The 13,833-nt window shown below is 42.7% G+C and overlaps 1 protein-coding gene across 1 annotated transcript in view; it reads right to left on the minus strand.

The window, feature by feature from the left end:
• The window catches only part of PACRG (parkin coregulated), a 738,437-nt gene extending 726,822 nt beyond the window's left edge, over nucleotides 1-11,615 (minus strand). Inside the window, exon 1 of the mRNA XM_007945256.2 lies at nucleotides 11,460-11,615. Coding sequence (XP_007943447.1) covers nucleotides 11,460-11,615 — 156 coding nt within the window. The remainder of the gene's footprint in view (nucleotides 1-11,459) is intronic.
• Between the last annotated feature and the right edge of the window lie 2,218 nt (nucleotides 11,616-13,833).

Below are 13,833 nucleotides of genomic sequence, written 5' to 3' on the forward strand. Positions count from 1 at the left end.
AACAGTAGTCTATTAAGTGTGTAATATTGTTGTTGTTGCTGTTGCTGTTAGGTGCCATCGAGTTGGCTTCAACTCACAGCAACCCTATACACAAAAGAATGGAACACTGCCTGCTCCTGGGCCAGCCTCACAATCCCTGCCACACCCGAGCCCATCATTGCAGCCACTGTGCCAATCATCTCGCTGAGGGCATTCCCCTTTTCACTGACCCTCCACTTTACCAAGCATGATATTCTTCTCCAGGGAATGGTCCCTTCTGACAAACATGACTAAAGTCGGTGAGATGAAGTCTGGCCATTCTCACTTCTAAGGAGCATTCCAGCTGCAAGTGTGCAACAGCATTATTTAAAAGTTTGAAATATTATGAGAATTATCAAAATATGATACAGAGACATGAAGTAAGCACAGGCTGTTGGAAAAATGGTGCCTATTGACTTGCTCAGTGCAAGGTTGTGACAAACCTTCAATTTTAAAAAAAGCAGTATCTGTGAAGCGCAATAAAACAAGGTATGCTTGTACCACTGTAATTCACAATACAAAATAAATATACAAGTGATACATATGTGTATGTATATACATATATTCTTCATAAATTATATATGTACTTTAAAATACATCCAATTTAACATTTTAAAAACATATATACCTATAATATTTAATGAACAGAACAAGCAGAAATTAAACAATTCACATGTTGTATGAAACTAAATATTGAAAGCTGAGTGCCTTGGAAGCTCCGTTTCTGGTCTCTGAGCCCTCGCACACTCCCCTAGCTCTTCCCCAGGTCTTCCTAATCTTGCAGATTCCTAGGCATGATCCCCTCTTGGACACCTGCCCAGGCCTGGACTCTTTCCAGGTACCCAGCTCTGTGCTTCAATGCATCACACACCTCCTATCCCACCACTTACGAAAACAGTGGTGCTCATGCACCTCCCATAAAATGAACTAAGATATCTGACATCCAGAGCTAACAAAACATACAACCTACAGTCTCTTGCAGGCATTGTGAACTCTATTCTTGGATCCAACTGGACCTACATGAATGTAGTGTGTCCATTCAGGCCTGTATAAAATCGTATTTGCCAAGATAGATTTTAATATCAAGCACTTGGCCCTCACTGATATATTTTATTGATACAATTCGTATTTCTTCTAAGAAACAGAAATGTAGGTATAGCACAACACATATACTTAAAATGCTCTGAGATGGATTTCTCTGAGAATCCTTTGTTGAGAAACCTTCAGTTCCCTCCTGGGGTTGATGGGCTCCTGCTTTTGTGTAATGAGAAGTCTATAATGCTCCTCTTCCAGCCATAGATGCCACGGAGCCAGAATTAAATCTGAACATCAATCAATAAATATACTCATCCTTATAAAAGGCAAAATTGATTCTCCTTTTCTCTAGCCTAGGCTTTCTTTTTTAATTACTTTTCATTACTTGTTTCACTCTCGTTTGTTCTATTTTGTTTCTGATGACTCTAATTTATTTTCAAAGCCTTTTATCTTAATGCATATGTATTTCATTGTGAGTCAACTGGAATTGGTAAGGAACATTGAATAAATTAATTAATCAATTAATTAAAGACAATCATTTGCTCCACTACATATATACTTTAAAAGAAAGACAGATAAAATTCACCATTAAGAGAATTTCTCTCTCCTTACAGAGTAGGGAAAGATCTTGCAATGCACGTATTTGACAAATGGCTCATATTTGAGAAGAGAATATGAATAAGGCAGTACTACAAATCAATAAGCCAATCAAGGCAAAAGAAAAATAGAGGAAAGTCTTGAAAAGGCACTTCAGAGAACAGAATATCTAAATGGCCAGTAAATACATTGAAAAAAAAAAAAGCTTTTAACATCACTTGTTGTTGTTGTTGTTATGTGCCATCAAGTTGGACCTGACTCATAGCGACCTTGGGTTTCCGAGGCAGTATCGCTACAGAAGTAGATGGCCCCATCTTCCTTCTGAGGAGTGGCTGGTGGTGAACCGCCAGCCTTCTGGTTTGCAGTCAAGTGCCTTAGGCACTATGCTACCAGAAACCTACAATGAGATGACACAGCATGCCCACTAGAATGCCTAAATCGCAAAATAAAGAAAAATGCCTATTGTTAGCGAGACTATGAGACACAGAGCACTCTCATACCTAGAAGGTAAGGAGTTTAAATTCGAAAAATCAATTTGGCAACCTGTTTCGCTAATATTTCCTAGGGCCAATTATATGCACACTCTCCCCTTAAAAACCTGTTGTCTTGGAGTAGATTCTGACTCATAACAACCTTATAAGACAGAGTACAACTGCCCCATAGGGTTTCCAAGGCTGTCAATCTTTATGGAAGCAGACCTCCACATTTCTCCCACAGAAAGGCTGTTAGGTTTCACCTGCCAACTTTTTGGTTAGCAGCAGAGCACTTCAACAACTGTACCACCAGGGGTCCGGATAATGCATATTCTGTTGTTGTTGTTATGTGCTATCGAGTCCAACCCGACTCACAGCGACCCCTCCTTGAGTTTCTGAGGCAGTGTCACTACGGAAGTAGATTGCCCAACCTTCCTTCCGAGGAGTGGCTGGTAGGTTTGAACCGCCAATCTTCTGGTTAGCAGTCAAGTGCCTTAGGCACTACGCCACTAGAGCACACTCTTGCACACAGCAATTCCAAGCCCAGGCATGTATCTTCAGATATTCATACATATATCACCCAAAAAGTGTACTAGAATTTTCCTAGTGGCACCATCACTTTAGTTATTTTAATTAACAACCCTAAACAGAACAGCCATGCACTGACTGAAGAACAGTAAATAAACTGCAGTACAGTCACACACTTAAAACACTACGCAACAAGGAGTATGAAGGACCCACAATGGTACAAAACAATGTGTGTAAATCTCACTAACATGTTGTTGTTAGATGCCATCAAGTCACCTCCAACTCATAGAGACCCTACATACAGCAGCATGAAACACTGCCCAGACCTGTGCCAGCCTCACAGTCCTTGCTATACCCGTGCTTATCAGTGCAGCCACTATGTCAATCCATTTCATTGAGGGCCTTTCCCTTTTTCACTGACCCTCCACTTACTGAGCATGACAACCTTCTCCAGGGAATGGCCCCTTCTGACAACATGACCAAAGTGTGTCTTCCCATTCTCGCTTTCAAGAAGCATTCTGGCTGCACTTTTTCCAGGACAGATTTGTTTGCCTTTCTGGCAGTCCGTGGTCCTTTCAGCATTCTTCGCCAGCACCACAACTCAAATGCATCAACTCTTCTTCGGTCTTCCTTAGTCATTGTCCAGCTTTCACATGCACATGAGGTGACTGAAAATACCATGGCTTGGGTTAGGTCCATCTAGTCTTCAAAGTGACATCTTTGCTCCTCAGCATTTTAAAGAGCTCTTTTGCAGCAGATTTTCCCAATGCAATACGTCGTCCGATGTCTTGACTGCTGCTTCAATTGGTGTTGATGGTGAATCCAAGTAGTATGAAATCTTTGACAACTTCAGTCTTCTCCATTTAATGATGCTATTTATCGGTCCAACTGTGAGGATTTTTTGTTTTCTTTATGTTAAGGTGTAATTCATACTGCAGACTGTATAGTCTTTAATCTTTATAAGTAAGTGCTTCACATAATTTTCACTTTCAGCAAGCAAGATTGTGTCGTCTGCATATCACAGGTTGTTAATGAGTCTTCCTCCAATCCTGATGCCATGTTCTTCTTCATATAGTCCAGCTTTTTGGATTATTTGCCCAGCATACAGATCGAATAAGCATGGTGAAAGAATACAATCTTGATGCACTCCTGTTCTGATTTAAAATCAGCACAGATTATCCCCTTGTTCTGTTCGAACAACAGATTCCTCATGACCACAATTAAGTGTTCTGGAATTCCTATTCTTAGCAATGTCATCCATAATTTGTTATGATCTTTACAATTGACTGATTTGCATCATCAATAAAACACAAATAAATATTCTGGTATTCTTTGCTCTAAGCCAAGATCCATCTGACATCAGCAATAATATCCCTCATTCCACTTCCTCTTCTCAATCTAGCTTGCATTTCTGTAAATTTTCTGTCAATATACTGTTGCAACCACTTTTGAATTATCTTCAGCAAATTGTACTTGTGTGTGATAATAATGATATTGTTCGATAATTTTCATTCTATTGGATAACCTTTGTTTGGAATGAGTACAAACATGGATCTCTTCCAATCAGTTGTCCAGGTGGCTGTCTTCCAAATTTCTTGGCATAGATGAGTAAGTACCTCCAGCATGGCATCTGTTTGTTGAAACATCTCAGTGGGAATTCCATCAATTCCTGGAGCCTTGTTTTTCACCAGTTCCTTCAGTGCAGCTTCAACTTCTTCCTTCAATACATTGGTTCTTGATCATATGGCATTCCTGAAATAGATGAACATTGACCAATTCTTTTTGGCACAGTGACTCTGTGTATTCCTTCCATCTTCTTTTGATGGTTCCTGCGTCATTCAATATTTTGCCCATATGATCTTTCAATACTGCAATTCAAGACATATTTTTTCTTCAGCTCTTTCAGCTGGAGAAATACTGAGCATGTTCTTCCCTTTTGGTTTTCTAACACCAGGTCTTTGCACATTTCATTATAACTGACTTTGTCTTCTCAAGCTGCTCTTTGAAATCTTCTGTTCAGTTCTTTAATCTTGTCATTTCTTCCATTTGCTTTAGCTACTCTCCATTCAAGGGCAAGTTTCAGAGTGTCTTCTGACATCCAATTTGGTCTTTTCTTCCTTTCCTTGTCTTTTTAATGACCTTTTGCTTTCTTCATGGATGATGTTCTTGATGTCATCCTACAACTCATCTGGTTTTCAGTCATTGGTGTTCAATGCATCAAATCTGTTCTTGAGATGGTCTCTAAATTCAAGAGGGATATAATGAAGGGATGCATAAAGCTAGGGCCCTTAATGAGCAAGGATGAGGAGACTGATCTCAGGCACTTTGGACACCTTATCTATCAGGAGGGATCAGTTCTTGGAGAAGGACATCATGCTCGCTAAACCAAAGGATCAGCCAAAAAGAGGAAGACCCTCAACAAGATGTATTGATACAGTGCCTGCAACAATGGGCTCACACATAGCAACGAATGTGAGGATGTTGTAGGACCGGGCAGTGTTTAGTTCTATTGTACATGAGGTTGCTGTGAGTCCAGACCAACTCAACAGCACCTAACAACAACAAAGCTACCAATTGGACTGTCTTGCTTCTGGTCTTGCAAGTTTTCTGTCTTTGACAGGTGCAGTTTTACCACTTCTCTACCACTTATTTTATTGGCTAATCCTTGAGTTTTCCTCCTCTGCCAGATTTCCACCTTACACAGATTCTGGCTCTTGTAGGTCTTATTGTATAACTGATATGCATATAGCACTGGTGGGCCATTTAAACAAAAGAAGTCTTATGTTCAATAGGAAGATATTTGGTACAGCTCAGTTTCCTGTATGTTAAGAGTCATATGACAATTCTCCAGCCATGTGGAAAAATACAAATCAGAATTTTTACTTAAATTTCTAAAGCAAAATGATTGTAGATGAAGCAAACTTCAAAAACAAAAATCTGAAATCATAAAAAGACTAGGGGAAAAGGGATAAAATTTCCCCATAACATTAGGAGAAAACCTTTGCAGGCCTAACCATTTGAACATTTTATAATGAGTATGTATTACTTTTATTACAAGCTAATTAGTAGACAAGGAGCCCTGGGCTGTTAACTGAAAGGTCAGCAGTTTGAACCTATTGAGTCACTCCTGGGAGAAAACTGCTGGTGATCTGCAGCGGTAGATTAACCAAAAACCAGACCTACTGCCATCAAGTTGATTCTAACTCATACTGACCCTATAGGTCAGAGTAGAACTGCCCCACAGGGTTTCCAAGGCTGTAAATCTTTATGGAAGTAGACTCCCCCATCTTTCTCCTGCAGAGCAGCTGATGGGTTTGACCCAGTCACCTTCTGGTTGGTAGCCAAATGTTTTACTCACTGCGCTCCTTAAATCCATAAAGATTACAACCTTGGAAGCCTATGGGGCAGCTGTAACCTGTCACATGGGGTCACTGTAAGTGAGAATTGAATCAATTTCATACACATAAACAATCACTATATAGCACGGCACATTTTGTAATTATTTTCATTCCTATATGTAATATTTATATAACACCATTAGTATTTCTTGAAGTTGATAATTTAAAGATGATTGAGTATGGGATAAATTATTGTCATTTATTCATTCATCCATTGAGTTAAAGAATATAGCACTCACTATGTGACAGGAACTTTTCCAGAGCTGGTGATGTAGCCCTGGAGTGAGACAGTAAGGATTTCCCGTAGCATAGTGGCTAAGACACTTGCCTGCTAACCAGATGGCTGGCGGTTCAAACCCACCAGCCACTCCTCGGAAGGAAGGTTGGGCAATCCTACTTCCGTAGTGATACTGCCTCGGAAACCCAAGGAGGGGTCGCTATGAGTCGGGGCCGACTCGACGGCACATAACAACAACAACAAGCCCTCAAGAAAGAAGTAACAACATAAAGAAGCAAAGGTGGCCAGAGCAGGCAGGGCCTGACAGGAGTGTCAGGACTGTGAGGGAGACGGCCCACGCCCCCAAGCGTTTGAGGTGAGAAATGCCATAATCAAAACAGAACCACACTCACTGCCTTTGAGTCGATTCTGACTCATAGAGGACCCCCCTTGGGTTTCCGAGGCAGTATCTCTACAGAAGTGGATTGCCCAATCTTCCTTCTGAGGAGTGGCTGGTGGGTTTGAACTGCCAGCCTTCTGGTTAGCAGTCAAATGCTTTAGGTACTACACCACCAGAGCTCCTCCTGAGAAATGCCATGGTCTGACTTAATTTTGAAGGAATCTCCTACGCTCTTAATCTGGGAGAAAGGTGGTTGAAAAAATTCAAACTAGTGCCAAAAAAGAAAATTATAGCAACAAGAGAGAAGGAGAAGATAAGTGAAAGGGCAGATTGTTTTCACTTCCTAAGTCTTTATTGCGTACTCTGTTAAGAGCGGATGAGGATGGAAAGGTAAGTCCAAGCTGGATTCTGCTCTCATAGAGAGAAAACACAAGCACGAAGAACTATAAACAAAGTAGAAAATGATGAGCAAAGGTGGCTATGTCCATCCTGGGTGAATGGGAGCCTTTTTCCTAATGGAACAAGTATGGAGGCTTGAGAATTGCTTTGGGATCAGTCTTTCACATGATTTTGTAAAATGGGAAAATGTGGACGTATGACTCAATTTTAGGCATTGGAATGCTAGTGAAAATGGGGTGCAGCATCTTGGTCATACCATTAAAAGGAAGCTCTCTTGTTGCGCTTTTTTCCTCCTTGAAAGCTAAGATTTGAGCCTGGTGCTGGTGAGACCACTTTGACCCCCAGGGCATCCCCTAGAGGATGCAGAACAAGAATAAAGAAGGCTCAAATGCCCCTGCCCCTACTTCCTGTGGAAGACTACCTGCCATGGGTTACACTGCACACCCCCAGAGTATGTGTCAACCTGGCTGGCCATGATTCTCAGTGGTTTGGCAGTTATGCCATGTTGTAGTTTGGCAGTTATGTCATGATGCCCCATGATGTGATTTAGGTGATAAGTCAATCAGCTGAAAGAAGATTCCAGTGGATGCAACACCTTTAATCTCATCACAGTCCTGATCTGATTTAAGGGGAGTTTCCCTGGAGTGTGTCAGCAACACCTTTTATCTTGTAAGAGATGAAAGGAGGAGGAAGCACACACAGAGAGAGGAAAGCATTACCACCAGAGAGAACAGGAGGCAGAGTGCATCCTTTGGATCCAGAGTCACTGAGCTGGGAACCTCCTAGCACCAGGACACAAGGAGACAGAAAGCTCTCCCGGAGCAATGTCCTGCACCTCTAGCCTCCTGAAGGGTGAGAGAGAAATTTCTGGTTGTGAAAGCCCTCTACCTGTGTTATTACTGCTACAGCAGCTGTAGATAATAACACACTGCCCACCCTTTGGGACTGCACTTGTAAATCCACCAGAAACAACTTCTATCTTATTTAAGCTATTGTTATTTGGTTTCTCTAAAAGTAGTCTAGGAGCTCTGGTAGCATAGTGGCTAAAGCACTTGACTGCTAACCAGAAGGCTGGTGGTTCAAACCCACCAGCCACTCCTTGGAAGGAAGGTTGGGCAATCCTACTTCCGTAGTGATACTGCCTCAGAAACCCAAGGAGGGGTCGCTATGAGTTGGGGCCGACTTGATGGCACACAACAACAACAACAAAAGTAGTCTAATTAATAATTTATAATTGTTGATTGTTACTGCTATGTGTTGGATGACTATATGATTGGCAAGCATAAGACTCTCTCCAGATATAAAGTAAATTTTAGTATTTGTGCCATTCCCTTAAGCTTTGAGAATAAGACATTTATAGATTAGGGAGAAGTCAAGCTGTTGTATGAAGCTTCAGTTGAAGACAACTTCTCCATCAGCATAGCCTCGGGTCCACATGCTAATGGTAAGGGAAGTTGGCACAAAAAGCATCTGTCCGGAAAAAGTGAAAACAACCCTGGGGTCGTGGTTTCTGGGCAGGGATTCTATCATTCGTACCTAAGACCTTTAAAGGGAAAATGAACTACAAAATCTTCAAAGTTCGTCTCTCTCATCCTTTTTTTCTTGCAGGGACTGTTAGGCTGGCACAGGACGGGACATTGTTTCGTTCTGTTGTACGCGGGGCTGCTAAGAGTCAGAGACAACTGGACAGCACCTAACGACAACAACATCATTCTTTTTAGGCAAACATTATAACATGATGTAGAGGATTTTTCCTGATTAAAGGCCTTTTATCATTGCTCACTGTTACACAGAATGCAACAAAAGTTTCATGGAAATAAAGACACTGCTGACTGTTGAAGAACATTTGACCTTGGACTAAAAACACTACTTGCTGGTGGCATTGATCATTTTGTACCTGATTTTGCATGCTCACATGCACAATCCTACTGTTTAGATCGGGCTCTCTGCTTGCACAGCCCATCTGACGAACTCTGTTTAAGTTAAAGGTTGACTACTTATCACTACAGCACTCTCCAAAGAGTATCAAGGGCCTCCATATAACCTCCGAGGGTACAAGTCAGTAGATCTTTTGTGGAAGAGCACTGGAGTGGCAACTTACCTAAGCAGCAAGGGTTTGAAAGAGAGAAGTGACTGTGAGCCCTAACATCAGAAAATGGTTAGAAAATATGGCTTTTGGAATATGGGGTTTTGGTTAAGGAAAACTGGAGATTGGCATACAATGTCCTTTAAATACAAATATATCTTAAGAAAGAGCTAAGTATCTTTTAACTGTATAAATGCCCAAAGATCTACACTGCTAAAGACAGAAACACTGAAATGTTATACCTCTCAAAGCATTGAAGTTAGGCTGTATAAACAGTATTGTGTATTTTTGTTTTATCAAGACTTTATGGGTGGTGATGGCCGTTTTCCTAGGGACATGTTTCGTGCAACGTTGATCCCAAATCCCCAACACTGCTTATCGTGTAGTAGATGCTCAAAAAAAGAAAAAAAAAGAGTTGGCTTTGTCATTAATTCTTGATTGACTGAACGAATAATGTTTGCATCTGAGAATTAAGATTTCTGCTAAATGGAATGAGCAAATGAACAATCCCACCTTGGGATCCCAGGAGAGACAAAGACATTGCACTGCAAGGTTTTCCTTAAAACTATGAGAAGATACTTCATCTCCAATAAGTTGCTTATAAATAAAGCCAGTTCATGACATAATGTTTTACGTGTTCTCAGCATATTTGCTGGGTGGTGCAGCGGTTTATGATTGTATGCTAACCTAAAGGATGGCAGTTTGGACCCACGCAGTGGGATCGCAGAAGAAAGGCCTAGCAGTCTCCTTCCATCAAGATTACAGCCAACAAAAGCCTGTGGAGCTGTCCTGCTCTATAAACCATGGGGTCACCATGACTTGGAATCAACTCCACAGCCATGGATTTTCCCCCAATACAGAAACATTCGATTTTCCATGGTGAGATTTCTGTTTGCATGTTTAAGAATACACACAATAAAAGAATTTATGAACATGGGTTTAGAAAACAAAAGAAAGAATTTGACTTTTTTTTTTTTCCTACACACTTGTGATGTTAAAATGTAGCACTGGAAACAAATCATCGGAATGATCATCATAAATATTGTACAGAAGAAAAGATAAATGTTTCACTTGAAGGGTTATGGTATTCTGTATGGCTGATAAATGAGGCATCAACTCCCCTGAGAACCTGTTCCCATGAAACACAATGAGCAGACTGCAGTAACAACAGGCAGGGTTATTAGTCTATTTCCCAGAATTTCAACTATTGTAAACCAACTGACACACATACCAATAACTAGAGTACCATTTTGTGGAGCAACATGGGTATCAGACTTACAGGACTGCAGGTAATCTGTTCCATTCACATATTTGAAGGATGTGGTGTAGGAATAAGGTATTATGTTTGCAACATTTAAGTAAAACAAATAACGTGACATTGGAAAGCAGCATTACTCATTTAACATAATGAGTTACAATGCAATAAGTCAGATCCTCCCAGGGTGTAAATTATACAAATTTGAAAGCTGCATTTATTATTTACTGCCTCATTCCCAGACAGGTGCTTACTCAGGAGTAAAATCTGGTTTAGAATACCAAATTTAAAGCTATTTAACAAATAGGAAGTGTGTTTGTTTTTTAACTAAACTATTATGCATGTAGCCTGACCATGTTTGTGCATTTTAAATCTTTTTATCTTTTTTTCTGATAGGATTAAAAATATTTTATCTTTACTACCACAAACAGAAACAAAATATGAATTGTACTAACAGGCAAGGATTTTTGCACTGAAGATGGGATTATTTGAAAAGCATCACTTAAGGATATTATGAAGAAACAGACTGCACATTAAGTGGCTTTTCAATATTCTAACATGCTGATAGCATTTTGTAAGAAGAGTGTTGTGGGAGTAAAAGCCACGATATTCTAAAATTACCTAAATAGATGAAAGTTTTCACTATAAATGATTTCATGAGCTTATGCTCCCAGTTGTAAACGAGGTCATGTTAAATTTTGCAAAAGACTGGGATTTCTAAGAACTCAGCTCTAGGTCCTTTGCGGAGGAGAGCGACTTTGGTAGCCATAAGTAACTAGGAACTAGCCTAAGTGTAGTTCGAGTGGTTTAGAAAGAAACTACGCGTGCATAGGAAGGTGCTTAGAAATGGGACAGTACATCACTTGCCCGGAATCGTTTCTCACCAACCGAGCCTGTCCTCCGTACGCTCTTGGGCAAGGTCTCCCACCGGCAGACAAGTGCCAGTTTGGCGAAGACCACCCAGCACACGGCTCAGTGTCCCTCACAGGGCCAACCTACACAACCTCGTGTTCCCTGCTCGGCAGAAGTGCATTCAATCGGGAGATCACTTACGACGGAGTTTTTCATCATGGCTTTGACTGTGAAGCCCTCGGAAACCAGGGAGTGCGGCTGGTGCACCGGGAGCGGCTGTTGGGCCAGAAGCTTGGTCCTCTTCGGCATCTTGTCTGGGCATTTGTTTAAGCTTAGGGTCTCTTTTTCTGCCACCATCTTCCTAGGAGATGTCTTGTTCTCATTAAAAAAAAAAAAAAAAGTGGACTAAGAATCACGGGGCTTACGAATGTGAGAAGAAGGTCGGGGAAAAAAATGTTCAAAAGCGCAATACTGATAGAAATTCAACCCCTCCCAGTGCCCAGGTCGATCCAGATGTTTGGCAGCTCCTAGGTGAAGGGAGTTTGGGGGAGGGGACGGGCGGGAGGAAGGCAGGACCGTGGCTAGAGCTACAACAAGCTTCCAAAGGTGAGCCCGCGGTTGCTACGCGACGCATCAACATTTCGGCGGAACGGCCTCGCCCTGTCGTGACGTGAGCTTCCTAGGCCTTAAAAGCCGGAAAAGGCCGCGGCAGGGAGGCGGGCGGGGCGAAGGCGCAGCTGCGTGTCAGAACTACGACTCCCGGCAGGCCTCGGGCCGCGCGCCCACTACGCGTGCGCCTTTGTAGCAGAGGCTGGCCATTGTCGCCGTGGGCAGCGGCGAGTGGGCGGGGCGAAAGGGCAACTGGTCCTCAGAACTACGATTCCCGGCAGGCGACGAGTCTTTGTCCTCTGCGCATGCGCATTCGACTAGGCGCGGGGCGGGTACAGGGAGCCCTGAACGACAGCCGGGAAGAGCGGCGGTGGGAGGCGGCGGGCGCCAGATTCTTGGCCCGGTTGTCAAGCGGCCGCCTCCCTCCCAGTGACCATGATAGGTACGTGGTGCCTGCCAGGTGCAGCGTCTGTGCGCCGCCATGCCGTGCCCGGGCCGAGGGGACCCGGGGTGTCCGCCGTGACACCTGTCAGTGTCAGGCGACAAGTGCCCACGCCGCCTGGGCGCTTGTCCCTGCGGACACGGCCCGGGTTTTTGGCTCTCGTTGTGGGCCCAGAAAATAAGTGTGTAATCTTTGATTCCCCGCCCCCTTGCGTGGCGTAGCAGGCTGCCACCGAAGACAGGGACACTAGCCAGGGTGACACTAGTGTGTGCCAGCGCCCTCCAGAATGACCGCCCCTCTTCCTAGTGCCACATGGGTCCCCGACGCCCAGAGCTTGAAATGCCCCGGCCAGATCCGTATAGGATCACTAGAGCACGGCCATTCTCCGCCCTGCTGTCCTCCACCTTGCCCAGGGGAGCTGGGCTGGCTTTCAGCTTGGCACACATTGGAACCCGGCAGCAGGACTCTTTAAGGAAAAGCCTGGCCACAGAAAAACTCCAATGAAAGGGACATGACATTGCTGTTTAGGATTAAAACATTCCTTCCCCTGGATTTACATTCCTTCTCCCTGGAGTTTTCCTTCTAGACCTCTCACTGAAGGTCTGAGATGAAAGAGTAGTTAACAATATAATAGCGAAGATTGACTCCTGTACCTTTCACATAAGGAGCTGCAATCTTTTTTTTTTTTTTTAATGCAGAATGACCTAGATGGCATGTGGGAGAAGATTTGGAAGGGGCTAATAGAGTTGCTTATAAATGCTATATGTTAAAGAATAGCAAAGGTGGTTTATTTTATTTTAGAAGCTGTCCCTGAAAATTGATTGGAATGTACAGTGGGATTAGGACGCCTGTGTGTGGGGCTCATTAAGGCAGAGACTCGTTCGGTTATCTACTGAGGTATTATATAGTGAGATTGTCCATATTACCGAGGAGTATCACAAAGCACTTTTGATTGCAACAAGTACATTTAAACTCAGAGGTGGTCTGTCTAGAGAGATTAGAGGTCGATTTAAAAGCTATCTAAGCTTGTGTCTTAGTTTCATGGTGTTGCTGTACAGAAATGCCACAAATGGCTGGCTTTAAAGAACAGAAATTCATCTCCTCCCAGTTCTGAAGGCTACAATTCCAAATTAGGGTTTCCACCAAGTGGGTACCCTCCTTGTTGGTTTCTAGTGGTATCCTTAGTTCTTTGGTGGCTTTCACATGGCATCTGTCTTCTCATTTGCGCTTCCTTTTGGCTCCAACTACACTTCTAATAGCTCAGAAGTTTAGGATATACCTTACACTGATATGCAATGTCCGATTCACTTAACACAGAAAAATTTCCCTTCCAAATGGGATCACATCTACAGGTACCGGGCTGAGGATTCCAACATAGATTTAGGGGTGGGGGTGTCAGTTATAACAATGTGTGTGCAGGGGTAAGCACTCCTCCTGTTGGAGTTGCCCTCTAGTTGATTCCAGCTCACGGAAACTCCATGTGTGCGAGTAGAACTGCTCCATAGCGTTTTCAAGGCTGTGATC

This window comes from Orycteropus afer, unplaced genomic scaffold, assembly GCF_000298275.1.
Source record: "Orycteropus afer afer isolate SDZICR_OR568_19922 unplaced genomic scaffold, OryAfe1.0 scaffold00135, whole genome shotgun sequence".
In the NCBI taxonomy this organism is placed as follows: Eukaryota; Metazoa; Chordata; class Mammalia; order Tubulidentata; family Orycteropodidae; genus Orycteropus; species Orycteropus afer.